This window comes from Sus scrofa, chromosome 18 (assembly GCF_000003025.6).
Source record: "Sus scrofa isolate TJ Tabasco breed Duroc chromosome 18, Sscrofa11.1, whole genome shotgun sequence".
Classification (NCBI taxonomy): Eukaryota; Metazoa; Chordata; class Mammalia; order Artiodactyla; family Suidae; genus Sus; species Sus scrofa.
The window spans coordinates 9,331,780-9,359,439 of record NC_010460.4 but is presented as its reverse complement, the minus strand read 5'-3'; the positions used below and the strand labels follow the sequence as shown (position 1 = coordinate 9,359,439).

The following is a 27,660-nucleotide window of genomic DNA, read 5'->3' as shown; positions in this document are numbered from 1 at the left end:
AAATAATACCAATACTTCTTGGGAGTACCTGTCGTAGCTCAGTGGGTTAAGAACCCGACTAGTACCCATGAGGATATGGGTTCATTCCCTGGCCTCACTCACTGATTAAGGATCCGGTGTTGCCGTGACCTGTGGTGTAGGTCAGACGCGGCGTGGATCCTGAGTTGCAGTGGCTGTGGTGCAGACCAGCAGCTGCAGCTCCAATTCGACCCCTAGCCTGCGAACCTCCATATGCCGAAGGTGCGGCCCTAAAAAGACAAAAACCAAAACCAAAACACACACACATTAATACCTGTTATTTTGGGGTATTAAGCAGGTTCAACTACAAGTGTGTGGCAGTACAAACTGGCTGTGCCTGTGGCCAATAAAGGAGGCCTAAGGGTTAGTCCTGCAAATTCTAAACCATCAATAATGATGATCCCAGCTGGTAAGGCTCCCCTCTATCTCGCGGCAGGCTCGGTGTCCTAGGAAAGGCGCCAACTTACAGCCACAGAAACATGACTAATCCAGCGGAGGACCCAGGAGGCGATGACACCTCTGACAGCACACTTCAAAGCCGCTCGTTACACAACACAGACAACCAGCTTACGGGTTTTTGACATTGTTTTATTTGGGAAAAGTGCGTCTTACAAAAGGGCACCTGCAAAATACAGAGACCTCTGAAACAATTACTTGTTTTTCCCTAAGGTGAAAGAATGGCGGGCGGTCTAGGGGGTCAAAGCAGTAGGTGGACAAAGCAGGAGCATCTCCAAGTTACTGGACTTTCCAACCAAGGAATTCTACCAATGAGACTTAAGCTTGTCTCGTGGGTGACCACCCCTCCCCTTGCAGTGGAAAAGGGTGACTTCTTCCCGCGCACCCATCACTCCACTACAGGAAATGCCTCAGAATGGTAGTGTCGAATCACAGCCGTCTAGCTGCACAGCTCAGGGATGGAATGAGGCAAATACCCACAAGAGCAAACACAAAAACCCAACAACAAAACCCGTCCAATGAGGACAGAGGTTTGTTCAAAAGTGCCTGGCCTGGAAAGGCCGAGGGGATCGTAACACATGAACTGCGACTGTGTATCGAGACCCAGCTGGTGCTGGACCCAGCTGGTGCTGGCACGCGGGACGGCACGGGGGAGGGCCAGGCAGCGGAACCGCCTGCGGCCGGGCCCACCCTCTACTTCAACCGGGCAGACAGAGCCAGCACTGCTCTACGACAGCTACCCATGCACTGCTTTGTCCTATTGCCACACGAGGCTGAAACCACTAAAGCAGGTCTTATCACTAAGGCTACAAACACTGCAACCAGGCAGGGAGGAGAGGCTTGTGACACGCTCACACTCGCGCACTCCGTCAGCCCCGGGGAGTCAACCTCCCACTTGGCGGGGACATACGGCGCTGTGTCTTTACGTGTGTTCTTTCACCATCTCCCTAGCGTGCTACACAGAGTTAAAAAAATCTCAACACATTCACACCTGGTTCTGGCTACCCAACAGTAGTATTACTTGTGTGCAATTAAACAAGAGACCAAAACCACAGAACAAGTACGCGGGGTAGGGATCACAGAGCAAGGCAAACACAGTTGTGCAGAAACCTCCTAAGGCTAGAGCAGAAGGCTACTTGCCAGAGTTCAGATCCGTCCCCCATCACCCCTACTCTCGGACCCCGGAGCAGGGCCAGTGCTGCTACCTTCGAACCTGGGCTCCTCCAAGTGAGTGTGTCAAGTCCAGAAACGCTAGCCTAGAGCCGCATGGACCTGGCTGGAAACAGATGACGCAACAAACCTACGCTGTCTGATGGTTCAATTCGCGTTACCAAAAAAAAAAAAAAAAAAACTAACTTGAAGATTTATTTTTGTAACTTTTTTTAAACAGAGAAAACACACTCCCTGGGGAAAGGTGAGGGGTTGAGAAGACAGGCCCTGGGTAAAAGTTATTACGACAGCACCTGGAGTTGAGAGGCCTGCCTAGGAGAGAACCACGGGCACTGCCACCCCACCGCAGGGGACAGCTGCTGAGGCTCGGCAGACCAGTTCACGCGCCGCGCAAGGCTGCTATAGATCCAAGTCATAAAAGTCTTCCAGCTCATCGTGAAACAAGTCCCACTCGTCTTCAGAGTCTGTCAGGTCGTCGTCCCCACCTGCGGCCAAAAGCATAAGCAACATCTCGCCCAGCTCAAAGGTGACCACCTCTTCTTCGTCGTGGTCAAAGGGGCTGCCGTTCTGTCTTTCCTCAATGAGCTCCCAGAAGTGGTTCCTTCGTTGGGCCTGTAAAAAACAAGGCCGTGATAGGGATGGCACTGCCCAGCGGCTTCTTCTATCCTGTGGTTTCTAAGGCAAACCGTCCAGCACACACCAGAGGGCATGACGAACCAGACTTGGTATTTAGGGTTGGCGTTACCAATTCCTCCCCTCCGGTTACGCGAGGCCGGCGCGCTAGGCGCTCTGGTGCTCCTCTCGGAGCCCGCCCAGCTGGCTGTGCTTGGTCTCCGCCGTCTCTACCCTAGCCTGGCTCCCGGGCCTGGCTGTTAGGTCTCCTGTGCCTGTCCCCTACCCCAATCTGTGCGGGACTCAACAGACAGTGTGGCATTTCCCCGCCTTTAAGAAAACAGTGAGAGTTACCCGGTATCTGCTTGATGTTCCCACTTTCTGTCTCTGTGGCTCCTCTCTACGGCCATCGGGGTACGCGTGCTTGTAAAAACAGTTGCCTCCAAATGGGCAGCTCCCACGTCCTTCATCAAAATACCTGCACGCCTTGTTGCTGGAAAGGAAAATATCGCAACCCTTATTCACAGTGGATTTCAGGTCCGTACTTGACTATCATCCGGGGTTTCTCTAAAAAGGGAGGGAAAGAACCAGCAGGTCTGCTACGGCCCTCCCCAAGGTGTGCTCTTAATCATGTGTGTGCTGCTGCATGAAACACTGGCGAGAGACACAACTGGCTTTTAGCTGCTTTAACAGCTCTGGCACCGCAGATCCAGCAGAGAGGACATTTTCGCGACAGCCCCCCAGACAAGAATACAGGACAACGAACACACGGACCCAGGAGGAGGCAGAAGCCTGCGCGGGGGCTTCGGCTACCGGCAGGAGAACAGACTTCATCATCACACAGGCCCCTGGCGCGCACGCCAAGGACCGTGTTACAGCAAGATACGTAATGGGTTAAGCGGTATCAGGGGTGACAAAATAAACTGTACTGGCAGGTAAAAAAGAGAGGGTAGGAAGGAGGTAGGAGTGTATAATGCAGCGCTGTTCTTTTCAAAGTGAGCCCAAGCAGGTTGGGATCTTGGCTGAGAAAAGGCTGCAGTGCTCATACCTCATTGCCTCCTTGTATTTCTGAATGAGTTTCTGCTTCTCTTCTTTCTCCTCCACCCAGTACTCACTTGGAATGACAAAGTTAGATGTGATCCGGCATTCTGGGCAGGACCTGAAACAATGAACAGGCTGCAGTGCAAGTTCCCCTTTACAGGCCCACTCTCCTTCAAGACACACCCTGGTGTGTCACCTCCAGATTTACAGACTTAAAAGAAAGGCAAAGGGGCATCTCCTGAAAGGGTCCCATACACTGTCACACTTCTGTGGCAAGACAAGCTCCTTTACAAATTCAACTCAATGGCTAGCCAGGTCATTAAACAAAATAACTTAGGTTAAAAAAAAAAAGAAAGAAAAAAAAAAAACCCAACAAAAGAAGACATTTCACACAGACTCCTTTTTTCTTTCGTTTAAATAAATTTATTTCTTGTAACTTTGCTCTGTTTAGATTATGTGGTTTTTGTTCAGTTATGAGAACAATCTTTAAGGATGGTGGATTATTGGCTAGCTTCATGGATGGAATAGGAAAAGTGGAAAATGGAAAATGTCAGGAAACGTACGTACATTCAGAGCTGGGTAAGTTTGTTCTCTGAGCCTAACTTGGCTAATCCGTTAAACACAATCTCCTTGGAAAAAGCACGAAGATTCTACTGACTGATACATAGGGTTTCCTCATTCCAATAAAAGTAGATAGACCAACTAATCTAGAAGCTAGCTGAAATACAAAGAAGAAATCCCGACTAGAAGAACACCCCAGTTTCAAGGTAAAATGCATGCATTTAAATGCGGTCCGTCTGGTTGAGAGGTGGCACAAGATACTAAATTCTTCCCCAAAAGAGAAAGCACAAACGAAGACTGGGGAGGAGTCTCACTTTATGATCTTGCTCTCAAACTGCTTAGCACTCCTCCACTTGCGAATACACTTGAGACAGTAGGTGTGGTTGCAGTTGGAGAGGATCCCGAAGCGGCGCTCGCTGGGGTTGGCCTTCTCGTACACCACCTCCATGCAGATCCCACACACCATGTCCTTGCTGCGCTGCACGGCAAACGAGAGCTCCATGTCCTTCTCGTGGGCCTCGATGCACGACTGGAAGAGACGGAGACAGAGGTGCCGTCAAGTCAGGGCATCCCGGCAGACTTCGACCTGACAGCTCAGGACTCCCGCTCAGGGGACCAGAGTCAACTGAAAAGGTAAGGCTCCCCGTGACATTAAAAAACAGCTCCGTCCACAGGCGAGTACAGGTGCACTCACACGGTGGGCCTATTCACCAGGGGACAGTTAATCATGTGCCCGTCCCATAAGCTTCACATGCAAAACAGAACCGCTTTATTGAGACATAGTTTATATACCATCTAATGCATACATTCAAAGTGCTGACGTTTTGGTGTATGCACTGAGCTGTCACCACAGTCAATATTAACCTATTTTCATTACCCCAAAGAGAATCCCCCACCCAGAGCCGACACTCACTCCTCCCTCGACACCCTTGGTCCTAAGAAACCACGCATCTGGGGGCATGCCTACTCGGGACATTTCATATACATATGTAGCTCCCTGTTACTGGCTTTGTTCATTGCAGACATTTTCAAGGTTATCCATGCTGGAGAATATGCAATCGTTTTGTTCCTTTTTGCTGCGGAGTAATATTTCCATTGTATGGACTGACTACCCTTTCTTTGTCCGCTCATCAGGTGATAGACATTTGGGTGGTTTTCACTTTGGGGCTATGAGGAAACTGCCATGAACACTCATGTACAAGTTTTTGTGTGGTCATCACATACGTTTTATTTTATTTATTTATTTTTTTGTCTTTTTGCTATTTCTTTGGGCTGCTCCCACGGCATATGGAGGTTCCCAGGCTAGGGGTCCAATCGGAGCTGTAGCCACTGGCCTACGCCAGAGCCACAGCAACACGGGATCCGAGCCGTGTCTGCAACCTACACCACAGCTCACGGCAACGCCGGATCGTTAACCCACTGAGCAAGGGCAGGGACCGAACCCACAACCTCATGGTTCCTAGTCGGATTCGTTAACCACTGTGCCACGACGGGAACTCCACGTTTTATTTTAAATGAGGTATAACTGACATAACATTAGAGCCCTCTATAAAAAACATGCTAATTATAGGAAATGCAAAAAAAATCACCCATAGTCCCACGGAACACTATTTCAGTATATTATATATATATTAAAATATATACATTTATATATACACACACTGTATATATATATATACACACATACATATGTTACTTTCCTTTGCCCTTATTTCCTGATGAATTGAAAATTAAGCACATATATATGTATGTATGTATTTGGCTCCACCTGCGGCATGTGGAAGTTTCCAGGCCAGAGACTGATCCATGCCATAACTGCAGCCTGTGCTGCGTATGGAACAACACTAGATCCTTAACCCACTGTGCTACAAGGGAACTCCCTATTTTAGTATATATTTTTATCTTTTTCCTAAAACTTAAAGAAAAATCCTCTGGGAGTTCCCATTGTGGTGCAATGGTTAACGAATCCAACTAGGAACCATGAGGTTGCAGGTTCGATCCCTGGCCTCGCTCAGTGGGTTAAGGATCCAGTATTGCTGTGTGCTGTGGCGAATGTTGCAGACTCAGCTTGGATTCCATGTTGCTGTGGCTGTGGCGAAGGCCAGCAGCTACAGCTCTGATTAGACCCCTAGCCTGGGAAACTCCATGTGCCGCGGGAACAGTCCTAGAAAAGGCAAAAAGACAACAAAACAAAACCCTCTGAATGAATGAAGGAGGCACTACTATCCCTAGTAAACACACAAAGGATTTAACCTGCTGAAATGCACAAGTCAACAGGCTGTGAAGTAGGATTTAAACTCTTACATGGTGTTTCACCCAACAACCAAATTAAATTTTCTTTTTTCTTTTTAGGGCTACACTTCCTAGGTATAGAGATTGCCAGGCTAGGGGTTGAATCAGAGCTGCAGCTGCTGGCCTAGGCCATAGCCACAGCCAAGCAGGATCCAAGCCACATCTGCAAGCTTTCACCACAGCTCACAGCAACACCCGATCTTTAATCTATTAAGTGAGGCCAGGGATTGAACCTGCATCCTCATGGACACTAGTCAGGTTTGTTACCGCTGAGCCACAATGGTAACTCCCACAGATTAATAGAGATGGTGATTATTAGAAGCAAAATTTAATAAATATAAGGCTTGTAATACAATGTCTTCTCAAACAAAAACATTCATTCTGCAAATGGGCTTAGAACCGTACTATGAAACAAACCTTCATCCACTGCTGCAGCTCAGATCCCGTGTGGCTGCGGCTGCGGTGTAGCTGGCAGCTGCCGCTCCGATTCGACCCCTAGCCTGGGAACCTCCATATGCCGCGGGTGCAGCCCTAGAAAGCAGAAAGAAGGAAGGAAGAAAACGCCTTAAAATTAGAGAGAATAGTGGCAATGGTGGCTCTGTACGTATGTTAAAAATGACTGAAATGTGCATTTTAGAAAAGCAAATTGTGTGGAATGTCTATCTCAGGAAAAGCTCTTATTTTTGTAAAAAGGGAAACATAAGCCCAAGGTTCTCAATGCACCATTTCTTGATAAACCAGTCAAAGCCCAGAAGGAACACATTCCTCCTCCCAGGTAACACCCAGTTCACCCAATGTTTCGCTGAAAGGGAAACTCCCGTCCACATCCCCCTAATGCAGGACTCACTTTGATGTGCTGTGATCTCTGGGCAGCGTCCACGGGATGGAGGACCTGCAGCCCACACATGTCACAGGGGTCTCCGTGGAGATACACACAGTTCTCCCCGTAGCGGCACTCCCCCACCGCAGCATAGGGACAGAGCTGCTTCTTCGTCTCCACTGCAGTTTGCTCTTTCTCGGACTCTTGCTTGGTCACCGAGCTCTGCAGGGGTGCTTCAGTGCAGGAAGGAGCAGCTGCAAATGTTTGAGAGGGCGGTAAAGGTCCCAGACGGTAAGGCAGATATTCGAAGGATAACTGAGACGCTAACTGAATACACAGCAAAAAGAACTTCGGTTAAACCCCAAAACGAAGCTCATCTAACGAAATGAGTCTACGAAACGAATACCCCTGCTCTTGAAAGAATCTGTTTCTAAAAGCTGATGTTTCAAGGCGGAGGGAGGGGGACAGACTGGGAGTTCGGGGTTAGTAGTGGATAAACAATGAGGTCCTGCTGTACAGCGCAGAGAACTATATCCAATCGCTTGTGACGGAACATGATGGAATATGAGAAAAAGAACATATACTTATATATAACTGGGTCGATTTGCTGTACAGCAGAAACTGACAGAACACTGTAAGTCAACTATGATTAAAAAAAATTTAAATGCTGATGTTTCTAAGATTTGGCTTGTTTTTAAAAAATTTTTATATATTTCCTGGCAACTCTCCTTAAAAGAGAGAGGCTTCAGTTTTTCGAATCATTCTAAATTCATTACTAGTGGGACTAAAAAAGCTTTTTTTATTCCATCGGTTAAATCTTAGGTAAACAAATCTTAGAGTCTTAAGATTAGGCCAAACATCAAGACTGGGAGCAGGAAGGCTGTAAAAATTCAGCTAATAAATGACCTACTCTCCCTAGCCCTCTAACTTGTTTTTATTCTTCAAAATACTCACTACGGCCACAGTAGGGCTGCCCAGGAACAAACTCGATGGCGTTCACCCAGTCTTCTGAACCTGCTCCTACAGTTGCAAAGTTTGAATTTCTTGACTCCGCTTCACCCATATTCATTTCAACAATTGGTCCAACTACTGCTGAGAGACTTGAGGAAGCAGCAAGGGATGACTCTGCAGTTAGATCTGTAGCAGTTGTTTCCTCCTGTTTCAGTGGCTTGCTATGTTCATACCTTAAAAATAAATGAGATAAAAAAGTCAGCAGTCACTCCCTAACCAGAAGCCTCTATATGGAACATTATGTTCCCAGAGCCTACGTTTAGGTTCTTTTCAAACTACTGTGTATAGGAATTTTGTGCAAAACTTAAAAGGCAGATACCTAATTTTTGTTGTTGTTGTTGTTGCTGTTGCTATTTCTTGGGCCGCGCCCGCGGCATATGGAGGTTCCCAGGCTAGGGGTCGAATTGGAGCTGTAGCCACCGGCCTATGCCAGAGCCACAGCAACAAGGGATCCGAGCCACATCTGCAACCTACACCACGGCTCACGGCAACGCCCGATCCTTAACCCACTGAGCAAGGGCAGGGACCGAACCCGCAACCTCATGGTTCCTAGTCGGATTCGTTAACCACTGCGCCACCACGGGAACTCCCAGATACCTAATTTCTAAGTCTGGAGTGCAGCCCGTAATTTTGCATACCTAAACAAACCCCCGCATGATGCCTAATACTGCTGGTTCAGGGACCAGTGAGTAGCAGGGCCATAGACCAGGGGTCAATACTTTTTTTTTGGTCTTTTGTCTTTTTTTTCCCGCTGTACTGCACGGGGACCAAGTTACACATACATGTAGACGTTCTTTTTCCTCCCATTGTTCTGCTGTGATGTAAGTATCTAGAAGAGTTCTCAATGGGTCTTTTTAGGGCTGCACCCGGGGCATATGCAGGTTCCCAGGCCAGGGGTCGAATCAGAGCTGCAGCTGCCATCCTACGCCACAGCAACTCGGGATCCAAGCCGCATCTGCAACCTACACCACAAGTCATGACCACGCCGGATCCTTAAATCGCCGAGCGAGGGCAGGGAATCGAATCCGCAACCTCATGGTTAACTCCTCACTATACTTTAAAGAGTCAAATATATACAGATTTTTGACTCTGCGGGTCATATTGTCAAAGTCACAACTATTTGGCTCTGCAGCTGTTCAAAAGCAGTTCAAAAGGATTTCCCTTAGTGGCTCCGTGGTTAACAAACCCAACTAAGATCCATGAGGATGCGGGTTTGATCCCTGGCCTTGCTCATCGGGTTAAGGGTCCAGCATTGCCATGAGCTGTGGTGTAGGTCACAGACACGGCTCTGATCCTGAGCTGCTGTGGCCGTGGTAGGGGCTGGCAGCTATAGCTTCGATGAGTCCCCTAGCCTGGGAACTTCCATATACCACAGCTGCTCACTTTAAAAAAAAAAAAAAAAAAAAAAAAGCAGCCGGAGTTCCCGTCGTGGTGCAGCAGAAACAAATCCAACTAGGAACCATGAGGTTGAGGGTTCAATCCCTGGCCTTGCTCAGTGGGTTAAGGATCCGGTGTTGCCGTGAGCTGTGGTACAGGTCAAAAACTCAGCTCGGATCCCACGTTGGATGTGGCCAGCAGCTGTAACCTGGATTAGACCTCTAGCCTGGAAATCTCCATGTGTCACAGGTGCAGCCCTTAAAAAAAAAAAAAAAAGCAGCTTATCTAAATGACCATGCATGACTGTGTGTTCCAATAAAACTTTACAAAACCAGCCTTTGGCCAGGTTGGCTCTACAGGCTGTAGTTTGCCCAGCCCTTTTAGTATTTACATTTATTGGACCAAGTTCCACTGAAAGGCACTGCTCTTTTTGTGTCTTAGGGAGCCTTAGAAATCCAGCCCCAGGTCCTCACTTCTTTGGCTTTTTTTTATTTTAGGGCCACACCCTCGACATACGGAGGTTCCCAGGCTAGGGGTCACATCGGAGCTGTAGCTGCCGGCCTACGCCACAGCCACAGCCAAAGCAATGTAGGACCTGAGCCGTTCTGCAACCTACAGCAAACAGCCTGCAGCAATGCCAGATCCTTAACCCATTGAGTGAGGCAAGGGATTGAACCCGCAACCTCATGGACGCTGGTCGGGTTCGTTTCCACTGTACCACAAAGGGAACTCCTCTTCTCAGATTTAGTAAGACTCTGGTTTGAAAGGGAATCCCAGAAAAATATTTTAATTATGTTCACAGCCTTTAAGTTTGAGATTCCAGGCTTTAGAAGTAAGCTAGGCTCAAATTTACAATGCCAGCTTCAGAGTTTCCATTTTGGCTCAGAGGAAACAAACCCAACGGGGATGCAGGTTTGATCCCTTGCCTCGCTCAGTGGGTTAAAGGCTCCAGTGTTGCCGTGAGCTGTGGTGTAGATCACAGATGTGGCTCAGATCTGACGTGGCTGTGGCTGTGGCGTAGGCTGGCAGCTGTAGCTCCGATTCAATCCCCAGCCTGGGAATTTCCACATGCCACAGGTGTGGCCCTAAAAAAAAACAAACAAACAAACAAAAAAAAAAAAAAAAACAAAAAAAAACCAAAGCCAGTTTCACCAAAATAGAAAGCCATCAGGGCTTTAGGGACGTTATAAAGGATTAAATAAAAACTAAATGTCAAGATGCATAGAGTCTAAGAAATAGACATGACACTTCCTCCTTCGCCATATTCACTTCAAGGACTTCAGGGTAAATGATTCATACTTAAAAGACAGGGCGAAAGTGCTCATCACCATCCATGAAACTGAAAATACAACCAACTTTCTGAAAGAAGTGCGTTTGGGTTTTAAGGTAAAGGAATCAACAAGGTATAATGAAATGTTTCAAAGCATAGATTAGCAAGAAAAGTTCACATTTGTAAATAGTACAAAATAGATCTGTATAACATGCTTCTGAGGTAAATTGCTAAGTACTAGGAAAGACAGAATACAAAGAAGTGATCAAGCAAGAAAGACACAAACAAAGCAAAAGCTACTCCATTTTGAAAGTAGCAAACTAAAAACAGTAATGGTCCAGTGAGGCAGAGGCCCTTAAGAGCAGAGATTGGCCAACTAGGGCCTCAGGCCAAACCCAGCTGTAGCTAGGAATGGTTTTGGCATAGCGCCATTCATAAATAAAATTAAAATTTCAGTGTCCCCAAATAAAGTTTCATTGGAACACAGCCACATCTATTAGCTTGTGTATTATCTACGGCTGCTTTGTCCTACAAGAGACTCTACAGTTTGGCCTAGCCAAAACTATTTATTCTCTGGCCCTGTCCTGAGAGTCCGCCAACCTCTGCTAAGGAGAATTCTCACATCTATTGGATTTGCAGTCCACGACAGCAGCTTTTTTACACTTAAGTTAATTCTTTAATGTACTATCACAGAATAGTTGGTCCTTTTACCCAAAGTATTAAGTGGTGAGTTAAAATGTTGAGACTAATACTAGGGGCCGGGGGTGGGGGAGGGGGGAGTTTCTGTTCTGTTTTTGGCCACACTCTCGGCATGTGAAGCTCTGGCACCACTCTAGTGACCTGAGCCAGAGCAGTGACAATGCTGGGATCCTTACCTCACTGAGCCACCAGGGAACTCCCTAATACAGAGTTTTTCATTTACAAAGAATACTGATATACTTAGTTTCTACATCATTTTTCTTCTACCTCTACACAAAAGACAGACACTTTAGTTGGTTTGAAACTCTCTACCCCAATCACTCCAAAGTTTGATTTCTGCCTTTACAGATTTTAATTTGAGACTCAGTAAGTCTATAGGGGAAAGAAGAAAAAAACAAACAAAAACCCTCCAAAGGAAACAAGATACCAGAACAATGGTTGTCAACCAAGAAGACACTACCCCTTTGGCAAGTGGCATGTTCAGAAACAATGAGCCTCCCGTTGGCATTTATTCAGCAGGGACAAAGGACACCAGATCGTCTCCAACACGTACAACAGTCCTGGGCGACAGACAGGGAACCTGGTGCACTAAGCAGCCGCACCCCTTATGCAACACTGAGGCACCAACACTTCTGAACTGTTGGAACTAGGATATCATCTTTCATTATAAACTATTCCCTGCACGAGGAGTGAGACTGTTTGAGATCCCTGATCACTGGCCAAGTTGTATAAAAAGATCCCTACTTCCTGGTAAGAGTGAAAAGTAGTCCCAAGTCCAGTTTTAACAAGGAAACAAGTGGTCTTGGAACCAGCCCCACCCTCTTCCTTCTTTAGCTCATCTCTAGTCAAGCACTTCTATCAGCCCGCCCCAAATAATTATCACTCCCCTTCCCCACTTTCCTTCTAGGCAGACAACTAACAAGGAAGGATGTTTCCCTCCTTTCACTTTATCTTAAGAGCTCTCAATTCAGCTCATAGAGGGACCATTTCCTTATTACAAAAAGGAAAAAGTAGCTGATTAGGTGACTCACACCCCCAAAACATCAGAGCCTCACCAAAACAGGGCGCCCACCTCACTCCCTGGCTTTCAACCTGTCTCCTGCAAGGAAGCCCACTCAGTACAGGTTATGCTCAGAAGGGCTTCTGTACTCACTCCCAAGGAGAACGTGGAACGCCACTGGGGCTGGCAAAGCTACCTGAAAAATAAGCTAACACACGAAGCCTAGGCCTTAAGCTCAGATTTCTTCAATTTAACCTTAACCATTCATTTTACCTCTCAGGTCCAAGCAGATGAGTTACCTCTTCTCTCTCTCTTTTTTTTTGTCTTTTTTGCCTTTTCCAGGGCCCTCTCTCCCCGCACATGGAGGTTCCCAGGCCAGGGGTCGAATCGGAGCTGTAGCCACCGGCCTACACCAGAGCCGGGGGATCCGAGCCACGTCTGCAACCTACACCACAGCTCATGGCAACACTGGATCCTTAACCCACTGAGCAAGGCCAGGGATCGAACCCACAACCTCATGGCTCCTAGTTGGATTCGTTAACCACTGAACCACAACGGAACTCTGAGTTCTCTCTTCTGAAATAAGACACTTATCTGTTAAGAGCCACCTCTGCATTCTGTCACATGGTATGTTCACCTTTGAGCCCGTCTCCTCGAACACATTCAATTCCTCTCTTCCTATAGTTTACAGGTTTCAACTGACTGCCTAATCAAGCAACTCATCTCCCCTAACAATTAAGTTGGTCTTAAAAATCTGCAGTGGCGTTCCCATCATGGCTCAGCAGTAATGAACCCGACTAGTGTCCATGAGGACATGGTTCAATTCCTGGCCTTGCTCAGCAGGTTAAGGATCCGGCGCTGTTATGAGCTGTGGTGTGTGCAGATCACAGACGTGACTCAAATCCTGTGTTGCTGTGGCTCTGGAGTAGGCTGGCAGCGATTGGACCCCTAGCCCGGAACTTCCATATGCTGTGGGTGCGGCCCTAAAAAACAATAACAACAAAGTAAAGTAAAAAAATCTGCAGAGACCATCCTACTACAAAGAATTGATCTTTCAGCGTTCTTGTCGTGGCGCAGTGGTTAATGAATCCGACTAGGAGCCATGAGGTTGTGGGTTCGATCCCTGGCCTTGCTCTGTGGATTAAGGATCCAGCGTTGCCGTGAGCTGTGGTGTAGGTTGCAGACTCAGCTCAGATCTGGCGTGGCTGTGGCTATGGTGTAGGCCGGTGGCTACAGCTCCGATTAGACCCCTAGTCTGGGAATCTCCATGTGCTGCGGGAGTGACCCTAGAAAAGGCAAAGACAAAAAAAAAAAAAAAAAAGGACTCGATCTTTCATGGTAGGATGAATTTCTAACACCTTTTGCTCCCTTCAACGCTGTGACTACAAAAGACCTACCTGAGGAAGCTCCCATGTGGTGCAGCAGGTTCAGGACCTGGCAATTACAGTGCCCAAACCTGGGCCTGGGAACTTCCACATGCCTCAGGCTCAGTCCAAAAAAAGAGAGAGGGAGAGAGAAAAAGAAGGACCTACCTGGGGTTTTTCTAGTCTCTAAAGAAGGAGTGGCATTTTTCTCCTTTCCAGAAATAATGCAATGAAAAAATTAACAGAGGGCAAAACGACTGGACCACTAAACTCAAATACCAGGGGTTCCATTTCTGGGTTCCTTCCTACAGTTTTTTCCAGATTTTCTAGTAAAACAGATTTTCTAGTTGAGAACCTAACATCAATACCCACCCATCAACAATTTCTTAGTCTTTTCAACTCTAAGCATTTGTACCAACATCTGACAGAATTCTTTTCTGGTAACAGGACGCTTAAACTGGCTATGACATTGTCAATATCTTACCTACTGTGACGGTTTAAAATATGTCCAAATTCTTTGTTACTCCTCCCTTCACAAGGTGGAGCCCAATTTACTTCCCCTTGAACGTGGGCTGGACTTAGTGACTCACTTATAAAAAACAGAATATAGGGGAAGTGACAGTGTGTGACACTGAGACTAGGTCATAAAAAGGCATTATGGCTTCACCCTTGCTGTCTCTTGAATCACTTCCTCTGGGGACGGGTAACTGCCAAGTGCAGAGACACTGAAGCAGCCCTGGGGAAAGGTCCCTGTGGCGAGGAAATTAAGACTCCCTTCCACAGACGTGGGAGTGAGCCAGGTTAAAAAGTGATCCCTGAGGGGTTGTGGCTCAGCAGCTTAAGAATCTGACTGGTGAGGATGCAGGTTAGAGCCCTGGCTTTGCCCACTGGGTTAAAGGATCCAGTGGGCTGTGGTGTAGGTTCCAGACAAGGCTCGGATCTGGTGTTGCTGTGGCTGTGGTGTAGGCCAGCATCAGCAGATCCAATTCTACCCCTAGACCAAGAAGTTTCATGTGCCACAGGTGCAGCCCTTTAAAAAAAGAAAGTGATCTCCAGAGTCACTGCTGGGGCTCCGGTTACTGCTACGGCACTGGTTTGACCCCTGGCTCTGGAACTTCTGTGGCCAAAAGAGTGATGGCCCAGCCCCCACCAAGACTTCAGGTAATGGTAGCCCTTGCTGAAATCTTGACTGCAATCTTTTTTTTTTTTTTTTTTTTTTTTGTCTTTTTAGGCCCACACCTGAGGCATATGGAGGTTCCCAGGCCAGGGGTAGAACTGGAGTTGTAGCTGCCGCAGCAATGCAGGGTCTGAGCTACGTCTGTGACCTACACCACGGCTAACAGCAACACAGGATCCTTAACTTACTGAGCGAGGGCAGGGATTGAACCTGCATATGCATGGATCTTAGACGGGTTCGTTAAGCACTGAGCCACGGGGGGAATTCCTTGACTGCTCATCTCTTAAAGAGTCTTTCTGAACTAGAATCACCCAGCTAAGGTACCCCCAGAGGCCAGACCCCTCAGAAACTATGAGATAATAAACTATGTGTGATTTTTTTTTTTTTGGTGTTTTTTTTTTGTCTTTTTCTAGGGCCGCACCTGTGGCATATGGAGGTTCCCAGGCTAGGGGGTCTAATCAGAGCTGTAGCTGCAGGCCTACACCACAGCCACAGCAATGCAGGATCCGAGCCACGTCTGCAACCTACACCACAGCTCATGGCAACGCCGGATCCTCAACCCACTGAGCAAGGGCAGGGATTGAACCCGCAACCTCATGGTTCCTAGTCAGTTTCGTTAACCACTGAGCCATGACAGGAACTCCAACTGTTGTTTTTAAACTGCTCACTTTCACATTAATTTGTTTAACATCAATAGGTAACTAAGACCCCTAGGTCTTAGTTAGGGGAAGATAGAGATTACTTAATAACGAATCACTCTTGGTTCTCCAATACTCTGAGAGATACTAGAGATATTTCTAAAGTATTTCCACTAAATTTTAGCATATAATTATTCTTGTGAGGGAGTTCCCGTCGTGGCGCAGTGGTTAACAAATCCGACTAGGAACCATGAGGTTGCGGGTTCGGTCCCTGCCCTTGCTCAGTGGGTTAACGATCCGGCGTTGCCGTGAGCTGTGGTGTAGGTTGCAGATGCGGCTCGGATCCCGAGTTGCTGTGGCTCTGGCGTAGGCTGGTGGCTACAGCTCCGAAGACCCCTAGCCTGGGAACCTCCATATGCCGCAGGAGCGGCCCAAGAAATAGCAACAACAACAACAACAACAAAGACAAAAAAAAAAAAAAAAAAAAAAAATTATTCTTGTGAGCTCAGGTAGTTTAGGAAAGTTTAGTTGGAAGGACAAACCCTCTTAACTAGTAACTAGTGCGCATGATCCCACTTTTCTCACCATAATTCATACTAATAGAGAATAACTGAAACTAGTCCCAATTGGTCAAATATGCACCTCATTCCGGTCTTGAAAGGAAAAGCCATTTACAAATATACCATCACCACGCCCTGTCCCTAGGTTTGCAGAAACTGTTCCTTAGGCACTAATTAAACTTAGGACTGTACTAATACACTTTTTTTTTTGCTTTTGCTTTTTAGGATCACACCTGCAGCATATGAAGTTCCCAGGCTAGGGGTCAAATGAGAGCTGCACCTGCTGACCTGCACCACAGCCAGAGCCACACCAGATCTGAGACCTATCCCACAGCTCACGGCAATGCCGGGTCCCCGCCCCACTGAGTGAGGCCAGGGATCAAACCTGCATCCTCACCATGGATACTAGTCAGGTTCCTTCCCACTGAGTCCCGGTGGGAACTCCTTTTTTAATGTAATACATTCCCTGCAAGGGAGAGATTTGTTGATGTGCTAACTTTCCCAGGGAGCACTTTGCAAAGTACTGTTTTAAATCTATCATTTATGATGCTGTCAGAATTACGTATTTTACTCTCATTTTTTTTCTCCCAGTGTCTCCATTCACCCCGGAACAAAACTGATTTACAAACAAATTCTTACCTGCAGCGGTCTCCGTAAATACAGTACCCTCGCTGAAAATACTTGCACACTACACCGTATGGACTGTCAGAGAGGTCATGTGAATAGCGACAGTTATCTCCTTCCTTACAAACCCCATGCATGAAATACCTGCGAGACAAAGAACCACAAGTCGGATTACGAAAGACTGAAGGCAGCACCCAAAGGAGTCATGATCCACATATTCTACCAGTAACAAAGGAGCACTCTAGACTAGCAGTGTATTCTGCTATTCTACTCCATCTACGCGAACACGAAGGAAGCAGACCTAGCCTGTATGACCATAAAATTATCCAGGGTGGTACCACAAGAAGGCTGCCTATAGATACGGTCCCCAACTGAAACTCTCAGATGGTCTTTTATCTTGTCTGCAGGTTAAATGTGACCACCCTTCTCATTTCACAGTCCCACAGAGGTAGCTGCTCGTTTTCCACTAACTTACGTCTTCTGTCAAAGAATCAAAGAAGCAAGAAACAACATAAACTGGAACAGGCCAGACTACTCTGTTTCACTTCTTCGAGAAACCATTTTAATTCTTTAAAAGCCACACATGAAAATACAAGTGAAATGGGAAGTCCCACCATGGCTCGGCAGTCACCCAACCCATCTAGCATCGATGAGGATGCAGGTTCAGTCTCTGTCCTCACTCAGTGGCTTAAGGATCTGGCATTACCATGAGCTGTGGTGTGGGTCACAGACACGGCTGGGATTCCCATGCTGCTGTGGCTGTGGTGGAGGCTGGCGGCTACAGCTGATTCAACCCCTAGCCTGGGAACTTCCATATGCCTTGGGGGCGGCCCTAAAAAGACAAAAGAAATGAAAAAAAGTAAAATATATTGCAAAGGTAGACGCAAGAGAAATCACTTTATTATATCCTTCACATGTATCCCTAACTAGAAGTTTCTGGAAAACCAAGCATGGACTAGGAATTTGCTAGAAATGTAAAATTTCAGATCTTACCTCAAACCTATTAAATTGGAAAGAGGGAGGAGCCAAGCAGTACCTGTAATTCTCTAAGAACCAGGTGGGGATCAGGGGTAGGGTATTTTCTATAGATAACTCTGATCTTGTAAAATAGGCAGAACCAGCCCCCACAAATCACTGACTTCATTCGTCAGAGGTCACTTTTTTATTCTTTGGCCCTCTATCAGTCTCTTTCTCTTGAGCAAAGTTAAGAAGATTTAATTTTGGCAGGCCACCATTCCCCCAAATATCCATCTATGTACAACTAGTACCGAGTAAGGAAAACAGTGTCTATTTCCTTGGTCTAAATGTCACAGTTATCTAGACATCGTAGATACAATGGCGGTAGGTAGAATCCACTTGTTAACTGAATTGAATGATACACAGAAAACAGATTCATGTAGTCACCTAAGGAGCTTGGAAGAAGGCTGCCTCAAATTGAAATGTGACATTACTAGCAAGTAGGTAACACAGAAAAAAAATGTAACATCTTAATGGGAACAGTTATAATTATCAAGATCCTAGAGTGCCCTAGGGTTTCAGTCCATAACAAGACAGCACAGTACGCAGTTCAGTTTGTGGCTCAGTGGAAACAAATCTGAGTAGCATGCATGAGGATGCAGGTTCGATCCCTAGCCTCGATCAATGGGTTAAGGACCCCACGCTGCTGTGAGCTATGGTGTAAATTGCACACACAGCTCAGATCTGGCATGGCTGTGGCTGTGGCACAGGCAACAGCGGCTACAGCTGTAATTCGACCCCCCCGGCCTGGGAACCTCCATATGCTGAGGATACAGTCCTAAAAAGACCACAAACAAACCAGTAGGAAGTCAAATTCTAACTATAATTAACCTAATTTCAGCTGTCATCAAACTAACAGTCTAACTTTGGTCTGAACTTTTGCTCAACTCCAGGACAACTTTATGAAAGCTATGAAGCTGTCTGAGCATCATGTAAAGAAATTTTTAGTTAAACCACTTGTGCCAATAGGTAATTTGACTGCATAAAGAGATTAATACTTAAAAAAAAAAAAAAAAAAAAAGCACAACCACCAAACAAATCACTGATAATTTCACTGCATTCACCACTAGTATAATCATGCTTCAAAGTATCTCTAATATTATCCACAGTTAAATGTTATTCCTCTGAAACAGTCTCACTGAATACAGCTGCTTACGGCCCCATCCGCAGTGGGAACGTTCAGGCTCACAATTCTAAACACAAAACAAAGCTGTCTATGCATATCTTCAATGTTTCTTTGGGGTCAGTCTGAAGTCAGAGATGCATATACTGCTACAGTTTTCAAGCTTGATAAAATATCTACCCAGACATCTCCAACTGGGTAGGTTTAAGTCCTCAATCTCAGGCACAAATCTCAGCATTTTAGGTTGTTCTTAAATCTCATTTTGCCATGCCCGCAATCATTTGGCGCACTTAAGCTTAGTACGCTCTTCGTTATGTCACTATCTCCCATGAATAAGGACCTGACAGCTGCTGACATTAACATTTTTTCTTTTCTTTTCCAGCTGCACCAGAGGCACATGGAAGTTGCCAGGCTAGGGACTCGAATCCAAGCTGTAGTTGCTGCAACACCAGATCCTTTAACCCATTGCACTGGGCCGGGGATCAAACCCAAGCCTCCACAGCACTGGAGCTGCTGCAGTTGGACTCAAACCACTGTGCCATAGTGGAAACTCCTCAACACTGTTTCTTCAGGGAGCTTAATTCCCTCACACCTGCACTTTACTGTTCAACACCTATACCACTTTTTGACATTCATGATGGTAAAAACTGCTCCTGAGAATCCAAAATGAAAGAGTAAAAATCAGAGTCAAGAAATAGACTGGCTTGGAATTCCCGTTGTGGCTCAGTGGTGAACGAATCTAACTAGGTAGGAACTCTGAAGTTGCGGGTTCCATCCCTGGCCTCGCTCAGTGGGTTAAGGATCCAGCGTTGCTGTGGTGTAGGTCGAAGATGCGGCTCGATCTGGTGTTGCTGTGGCTCTGGCGATTCAACCCTAGCCTGGGAACCTCCCCATATGACGTGGGTGCAGCCCTAAAAAGACAAAAAAACAAAACATACAAAACAAATAGACTGGCTAACCTGGGACAGTGTAGTATGGCCTATGAGTACCTTTTGACCAAGAGCATAATACAACAATGAGCAAGAATGAAGTGAACAGGGCACCCTTGTGGGGAAATAGGTCTAGAAAGCCAGGCAACAGATTTCTGCAGGGCCTCTTAACCCAAGTTATTATTTTTTGGCCGCTCCTGTAGCATACAGAAGTTCCTGGGCCAGGGATCGAACCTATACACCACAGCAGTGACCTGCACCACTACAGTGACAACGCCAGGTTCTTAACGCAATGGGCCACCAGGCAACTCCTAAGCCAAGTTATCTTAAAGCAGCCAAGAAATCACCAAAAGATCTGAAACAAGGAAACATCATAGTTAGTCTTAAACTTTAAAACACTACACGAGGCCGCCTTCTTCCAGGTGCCCATCCTTGGCCAACTGACTATAGACATTTACATCCAGGGACTTTAGTGCATCTTAAGTTTCAAGAGCCAGCAGTGGCTGCAGCTACCAGAACAGTTACTACAATCAGGCTGCATCCATTGTTTGTTTATCTAAGTAGTAATAAAAAGTACAGAATTGGAAGGCTGTTTATTTATTTTTTTTTTTTGGTCTTTTTTTTTTGCTATTTCTTGGGCCGCTCCCACGGCATATGGAGATTCCCAGGCTAGGAGTCGAATCGCAGCTGCAGCCACCGGCCTACACCAGAGCCACGGCAACAAGGGATCCGAGCCGCGTCTGCAACCTACACCACAGCTCACGGCAACGCCGGATCGTTAACCCACTGAGCAAGGGCAGGGACCGAACCCGCAACCTCATGGTTCCTAGTCGGATTCGTTAACCACTGCGCCACGATGGGAACTCTGGAAGGCTGTTTAAATTCCAGCCTTGTCACTAGCTGTGTGACCCTCAGTAAGTTATTTCGTCTTAGTTTCAACATTCTTAATTTCTGACCACACCCACGGCATGCACAAATTCCCAGGCCAGAGACTGAACCTGTACCACAGCACTGGCAATGACAGATGCTTGTCACCTAGGCCACCAGGGAACTCCTCACCACTCATTTTAGACATAAGAACTTTAAAATCAGCATGTACACAGTACAGCTGTGTGTCTCTGCTGGTACTCAGGTTCATTCCACATCCCCTGACTACACTTGCCTCCAACCACACACTGTAAGAGGTACACATTAACAATGGAGTTAAGAGGAGTTCCCGTTGTGGTGCAGCAGAAATGAATCAAAACCAGGAACCATGAGGTTTCGGGTTTGACCTCTGCCCTTGCTCAGCAGGTTAAGGATCTGGCATTGCTGTGAGCTGTGCTGTAGTGACAGATGCGGCTCCGATCTGGTGTTGTTGTGGCTGTGGTGGCCAGCAGCTGTAGCTCGGATTAGACCCCTAGCCTGGGAACCTCCAATAAGCTGCCCACGTGTGGCCCTAAAAAGCAAAAAATAAAAGTTTTCCAAAAAATTTGCACTTAAAAAAAAAAAAAAAAAAAAAAGAGTTAAGAAACAGTAAGGCAACCAACAGGGCAAGAGGTCTAGATGCCATGCCATTAGTTGATTTTGGTTAACTGAAGTAGTTTAACCACAAGACAAAGGAATAACCTTTTCCAACACTAATCCTGACAAAAAGCGAATATATGAAGGAAGATACATCATAAATCTGGCTCAACATAAAGACTCTCCAGCAATGAAAGAAGGTCCTGAGGTCCATAAACTAGCATCGCTGAAGGAATTCAAGCAGACACCAAATCATTTGATACTGTGGAATCCACAGAAACACTGGTATACACGCCCTAATTAGCTACCGCCAAGAACTAAGCATTATTTTACATGGTTGTTTGGTATGAATGGTCTGGGTTTCTGGTTTGTTTTACTTGTCTTTTGTCTCTCAGGGATACCATTAGCACACCCAGAATCACACATACCCTCGCTGTGAAATCCCCTCAGGCCAACCCATCTCTAGGTCTAAGAGATCATGACTCGGATAGTGTAAGCTGTCACAGAAAAGGGAAAAAGGGCAACTCTCTCAAGAACTTCTCCCTATTATAAAACCAATTAGGCACTTAAAAAAAGAAAATAAAATGCCACCACCAAAAAGGCACCATCCACTTTCACCTTGATGCCACGCCCAGGCTGAGCTTTCCTTCAGTTAAAGGCTGGGGTGAATGATTTCTATGGTTCCTTCCGCCCAGAAGTTTCTATGGCTCCAAGCGGGCATTGTCCAGTAATAGACAAACACAACTTATTAGAATCCTCAATTGTCTACCTCTTAGAAACCTAAGCAAAGTCGCCAAGATACATTAGAGAAACCCAAACAGTAGCTCGAGAGGGTAGGAGAACTACAGTAGCCTCAGTACTTCTAGGCATGATAACCACTGCCTGAGGATTTATAGAAATTACAGAATATTGGGAGTTTTCATCGTGGCGCAGCGGAAAGGATTCCGACTAGGAACCATGAGGTTTGAGGTTTCGGGTTCGATCCCCTGCCTCGCCTCGCTCAGTGGGTTAAGGATCCGGCGTTGCCATGAGCAGTGGTGTAGGCTGGCAGCTGTAGCTCTGATTAGACCCCTAGCCTGGGAACCTCCATATGCTGCCAGAACAGCCCTAGAAAGAAAAAGACCAAAAAACCCTCCCCCAAAAAAACCTAAATTCTGAAAGTAATAAATTTCGCTATGGATTATCACAGCACTTGGATAAAAACTTTCTGGAAAAATTCCCTTCATTTTCAAGCTCTATTAACCACACTTAAAGTTTTTGAAAAAATAAATAAATAAAAATAAACACTTGTTCTTTGTGTATTATTTCAACTGCCCATACTCTCGTCTACCACTGTAGAAGCACTCTAATAAAGCAGTGTCTGAATTCAAAGTAACTTGCAAGTTACAACTTTGCTTTACCCGCCACAGGCTAGAAGCAGCAAGACAGCATTTCTACTTTACAGTATTCCTGATACCAAAAATGGCCGCATGAGGGCAGCATAACACAGTCCTTTGGGAAAGGTATACCTAGGTTCTTCTTAGGCTGTGAAAATTAAACACAATGAAACAAAATTTCAAGAGAAATATTTAGAAAATACTAACCAACAGGAAAATACAGATGATTCTGAGCAATCAAAAACAAATTTAATATCCAAACAATTTCTAAGACTGAAGAAAAGAGTCTTAGTCAAATCCTGAGGTAGGGGAAAAAGGCACAAACTAGAATGCATCTCCATCCTGAATTCTCTTCGAAGGAGATTTTGCTATCAAACACAATGAAAATATTAATTTATAAGACAGTGCAGCTCTGCAGTTCCTTCGACGTCTAGCTCTATGTTTCTTGTTACAGGCACTAAAATGGCTATTTACTGAATAACTGAGTGAGGTAGTCCCAGAACGATGCACACATGTTCTATCAGGTCCTTTGTCTCTGTTAAGAGGGTTTTTCTTTCTTCTTTTTGAACAAAACTAAAGGAATCTTGCAAGCATAAATCAAAGTAGCAATTGTAGGTGTGGATTTATCAACATCAATTCAAGCACTTACTGGGTACACCAGATACTACTTGAGTAAAAGCCCTACAGATACAGTAACAAAACAGGACCCTTGCTCTCAAGAGATCTCAGAGTTTACACAGTAAATCATTCAAGATAATCGGGTACTCTCCTATTCAAAGGAGAAAGGTTTGGTTTTGTTTTTTTACATGGGAGATTGTGCTAGTACTTAGAACTGGAAGCAATGTCAAATACTAAAACCCAAGACTAGCCTGTACTTTTTTGGGACAACTGTCTCAAGCAAGAGCCAGAGACAGCTTTATATGAAAAACAAAAACATAGCACATCCAAGCCTGCATCTGATACACAAAGCTTCTTAGAAATGATTATTCAGCTAAGTACATTCCTTAAATGCATAAGTCTATTGGTTCATGGGCAAGAAATTCCCACTGGTCCAGGAATGATCTAGGATAGTTCATTAACGCAAAGACCCTAAAGGGTGGCAAGGAGGAATGATGTGTGTGGTGAGCTCTGTCTTGAATTCTGATGATATATACTGGTGAGCAACTAGAAAAGGGGAAGCGGACCAGGTAAAAGTGCCTGGGGAAAGTAAAATGTAGAAGTGACAACAAATTCCGTTTAACAGTGAGACAAGCAAAATATGGTCATGTCAAGTCAGGGATTGGTATTCAAGGCTAAACTATATTGAGGTTGGAGATGGGGGGGTAAGAATCAAGGCATTGTACGGAGTTCTTAAAGAACCCACATATTAAAAGATTATTTTCAGTCTATGAAGGGAGATTGGAACTGCAAGGGTGAATGACTACAAAGTTCGGGAATATAAACCATACATTAATTCCTTTAAGAGATTCACCTAGCACATATAAATCAACTGCAGCACTGCAGAGAAAGAACAGACTCAAATACATGGCTCTACGGATAGGAATTCTCATTCTTGGGGATACTGCAAAATATGTAGTATTCTTAGGATCTGATAAGAGAAGCTACAGAATACAGAAAACAGTTTTTATGCTTTCTCCAACCCGGTACTGAACATAAACTTAATCTTTTCCTTCACGCCTTAAACGTATCATATTAAGCATTGGGAACGCTTCACTCTCGCTAATACCAGGACTGTAAGTTCTGTATACGAAGTATTTGGACATCAATTACCGCATCTAGGTGAAAACTGGCGTTTCAAAGATTTCCTTTCAACCAGTAGAAAAAACAAAGCTTCCAGTCGCTACCGATCGCATTTTTAAAAATCCAACTACGACATCCAATTAAATGCCCTAATTTTGTACGTACAGCTCCATAACTGTTTACATGTTTACACATATCCGTACAGCCCTCCTCCTCTAATCACTTTGTTTTTTCAAATATTGTCATCTGACATCCCAACCAAATCTCTCTCCTTGGGGAGGGACGAGCTCCCTAGGCTCCCTTAAGAAGATGCGTGGATTTCAAAAGAAAAAAACCCTTTCCCGGGGGACGGGAATGGCAGCACGTAAATCCTAAAGCGGAGGAGAGGACACGGCCCGGCACTCGGTTCTGAGACAAAGATCAGAACCACCAACCTCAATAAACATACAAAGAAGAAATAACAAAAGCTACCGCTCCAGGGGGTGGGGGGCGAGGGCACCCGAGAAAGACGTTAGAAACGGATGACACGGCGGCGGAGCCGGCAGCAAGGCCACCTAGCCGGGACACGCGGCGACTTTCCCCGGCCTCGCAAGGTTGCGGGGAGGCGGGCTCCAAGCGACACCGCCAAGCCCCTTCCCGAACCTGCAAGCTGGGGATAGGGAGCGGCGGATCCGGCGACAATAAAAAGGAGGGAGGAGTCACCCTACCTCTGCCTGTGCGCGCCGCTCCGCCGAGCGCGGGGAGGCGGCGGGCGGTGCGGGGACCCGCAGCGACGCCGCGCGCGCCCCGGCCGCGGCGCCCTGCGGGGGTTGACGCAGCGCGGGCAGCGAGGCCGCGGCGGCGGCGGCGGCGGCGACAGCAACGCCGGCAGCCGCGGCGAGAGCAACGCCGGCACCGCAGTAGCGGCTGCGAAACGCCGGCTCCCCTCCCACCTCCGCCCGCCCCTTCCTCCGCAGTCTCGGCCCCCTCCCCGCGCCCGGCAGCGCTGCGTCTCACCTGCAGGTGACCTGTTTAGTCCAGCCGCCGCCGCCGCTGTCGCTGCCGCCTCCCCCGCCCCCCGCCCCCGGGGACGGGGAGGTGACTGCGGGGATAGGGGTGGGGGAGGCCGCTGCCACCGCCGCTGCTGCCGCTCCTGCTCCGGGTGTTGTGGCTGTTGTTCCGGGAGCTGCAGCCTCCGCCATTACTGTTTATCCCACACAGCAATGGCGCCGGAACTTCCGGGATCACATAGTTCCGGTCCGGCTGCGGGGAGAAGGCGGCGAGGCCAGGGGTAGGGAGGGGAAGGACACTGAGGCGGCCGCTCGCTCCCCGCGGCCCCGCGTCGCGTCTCGGAGCTTTCTCGCAGCTCGAAGTGCGGGCCAGAGCTGGAGAGCCCCCCGGGCACGCCCCCCCAGCGCGCTGATTGGTGGGCGAGGCAGCTCCGCCTGAGAGGGGCGGGGCTGGGGCGGGCTTCCCCAGGCTGCCCCTCCCCTCAGCTACCCACTACTGCCCCCAGGCTTCAAGTCTAGGGAACCAAAGTCCTCACTTTGCAGGGCTCTGACCCAGAACACTTCCCCCAGGGTGCCTGATGCAGTGGAGGGGGGGAGTGGGACTGGGGTTCTGGGTTTGAATCCAGACTTTCCAGGCTCTACACTGTGAACTTGGGCTAGATACCAATTTTCTCCCGGCTTCAGGTTCCTTATATCAAATGGGGATGAGTAGGTCCTACCACATAGGGTTGCTATGTGGTAGGTATGTATCGCAGTCACTGAACATAGCGCCTGGCGGGACTGAACACGTCTTCTCCTTTCAACCAAAGTTGTTAATAATGTTCTCTCCGTGGAGTTCCCTCGTCATCCAGCAGGTTAAGGATCTATCGTTGTCACTGCACTGCCCAGGTTGCTGCTGTGGATAGGGTTTGATCCCTGGCCCAGGAACGTCCACTTGCCTGGGGCACACACATAAAAAGTGTTATCCCTTAAATCCAAGAGAATAGCAAGATGGCTAAGCAAAGTCTGTGGAGTCAGCTGTCTGTCACTTCTAGGCTTCTGCCCAGACCCAGCAACGTGTTTTGGAGCAAGCCAACTTACCTTAATGCTCCTGCTTTCCATCTGTAAAAGAAGTGATGTTGCAGAAACTCTGTCCACTGGTGCCAAATAGAAATGTGGAGGCGGGGAGATAGGGAAAAAAAATCTTTATTACTTTGCCAGGCAAAGGAGACCACAGCAGGTTAAAGGTCTAAAGTCTGGAAGAGAATTGGAGGTAGTTTTATAGTTGGGGAGTGGAAAATAAGGCTACATATAAGGATCAGTGTAAACGCAAGCTTATATTCTTCTTCTAAGCTGGTGTTTAGTGGCCTCAGGACTGGTTCCGATGGTCCTCCTTTCTGGAACAAGAATGCTTCATCAAGTAGTTAACATCTTTCACTTATTGGGGGTTTTAGTTCTGCAGAAGAGCTCAAAGATATTGTTATGTATATTCCTGGAGGAGGAACCAAGACCCTGCCCCAAGGCTACACTATTGTTTCTTGACTGCTCCTCCCTGGTCTCTGCATCCCCCCCCTCTCTTCCCTAATTAGCAACTTTTGAACCTGCCCTTCAGGGATTCAGGGAAGGTCCTGGAGGCTGAATCAGACCTATTTTCTAAAAACAAGAAGTGAGGGACACTGAAAGGCTTTTCTGCCCAGGAGCCCCACAGAGTCCTGCTCGGTTTCAACAATATTAAAATAAGAATAGCTGTACCTACCCAGAGATGGTTGTGAAAATTAAATGAGAGTCCATGTAAAACCCTTAGAATGGTGCTTCACACTGCAGTTTTAACTTAATAGACAAGAACAAAAGCTGTCTGACACATCCCAGCTTCTAAGAGTTATTTCTAAAACAAGGAAAAATAGGAATTCCCGCTGTGGCTCAGTGCTTAATGAACTCAACTAGCAATGGACCCGGGTTCAGTCCCTGGCCTCACTTAGTGGGTTAAAGATCCAGGAATAACATGAGCTGTGGTGTAGTTTGCAGACACTATGCAGTTTGGATCTGGCATTGCTGTGGCTGTGGTGTAGGCCAACAGCTGAAGCTCGGATTTGACCCCTAGCCTGGGAACTTCCATATACCACGGGGGCAGACCTAAAAAATATAAAAAAATAAAACAAGGACAATTAAAACATATTTACCCCTACTTCCCTGTTAATGCCCACCATCTACTCAGATGCTGCAGTATTAAATCCTGAGCAGTTTTTCATAAGCCCTTAAATTTGCTTTTCAAGAGTCTCTGTGCTTTGAGGAGTTCCCTTTGTGGCTCTGCAGT

At 46.7% G+C, this 27,660-nt stretch overlaps 1 protein-coding gene across 2 annotated transcripts; it reads right to left on the bottom strand.

The window, feature by feature from the left end:
- Positions 586-25,803, bottom strand: MKRN1 (makorin ring finger protein 1). Of its 2 annotated transcripts, XM_003134608.4 has the most exons (8): positions 25,375-25,803; positions 16,706-16,834; positions 7,925-8,154; positions 6,998-7,224; positions 4,173-4,387; positions 3,305-3,415; positions 2,611-2,749; positions 586-2,256 (listed from the first exon to the last, which is right to left on the bottom strand). In XM_003134608.4, the coding sequence occupies exons 1-8, from the start codon at positions 25,557-25,559 to the stop codon at positions 2,044-2,046; spliced, it is 1,449 nt and encodes a 482-aa protein (XP_003134656.1). In that variant the 5' UTR covers positions 25,560-25,803; the 3' UTR covers positions 586-2,043. The 2 variants fall into 2 exon arrangements, with proteins under 2 accessions (XP_003134656.1, XP_013839124.1); XM_013983670.2 differs by lacking the exon at positions 16,706-16,834 and having other exon boundaries at positions 590-2,256; positions 25,375-25,760.

Excerpts from the sequence above, each read along its gene's own strand:
- MKRN1 (XM_003134608.4), bottom strand. The coding sequence starts at position 25,559 with ATGGCGGAGGCTGCAGCTCCCGGAACAACAGCCACAACACCCGGAGCA. Across the intron at positions 16,835-25,374 it reads ACTAAACAGGTCACCTGCAG|GTATTTCATGCATGGGGTTT; the intron begins GTGAGACGCAGC and ends TTTGTCTCGCAG. Across the intron at positions 4,388-6,997 it reads AGAGATCACAGCACATCAAA|TCGTGCATCGAGGCCCACGA; the intron begins GTGAGTCCTGCA and ends CGTCTCTTCCAG.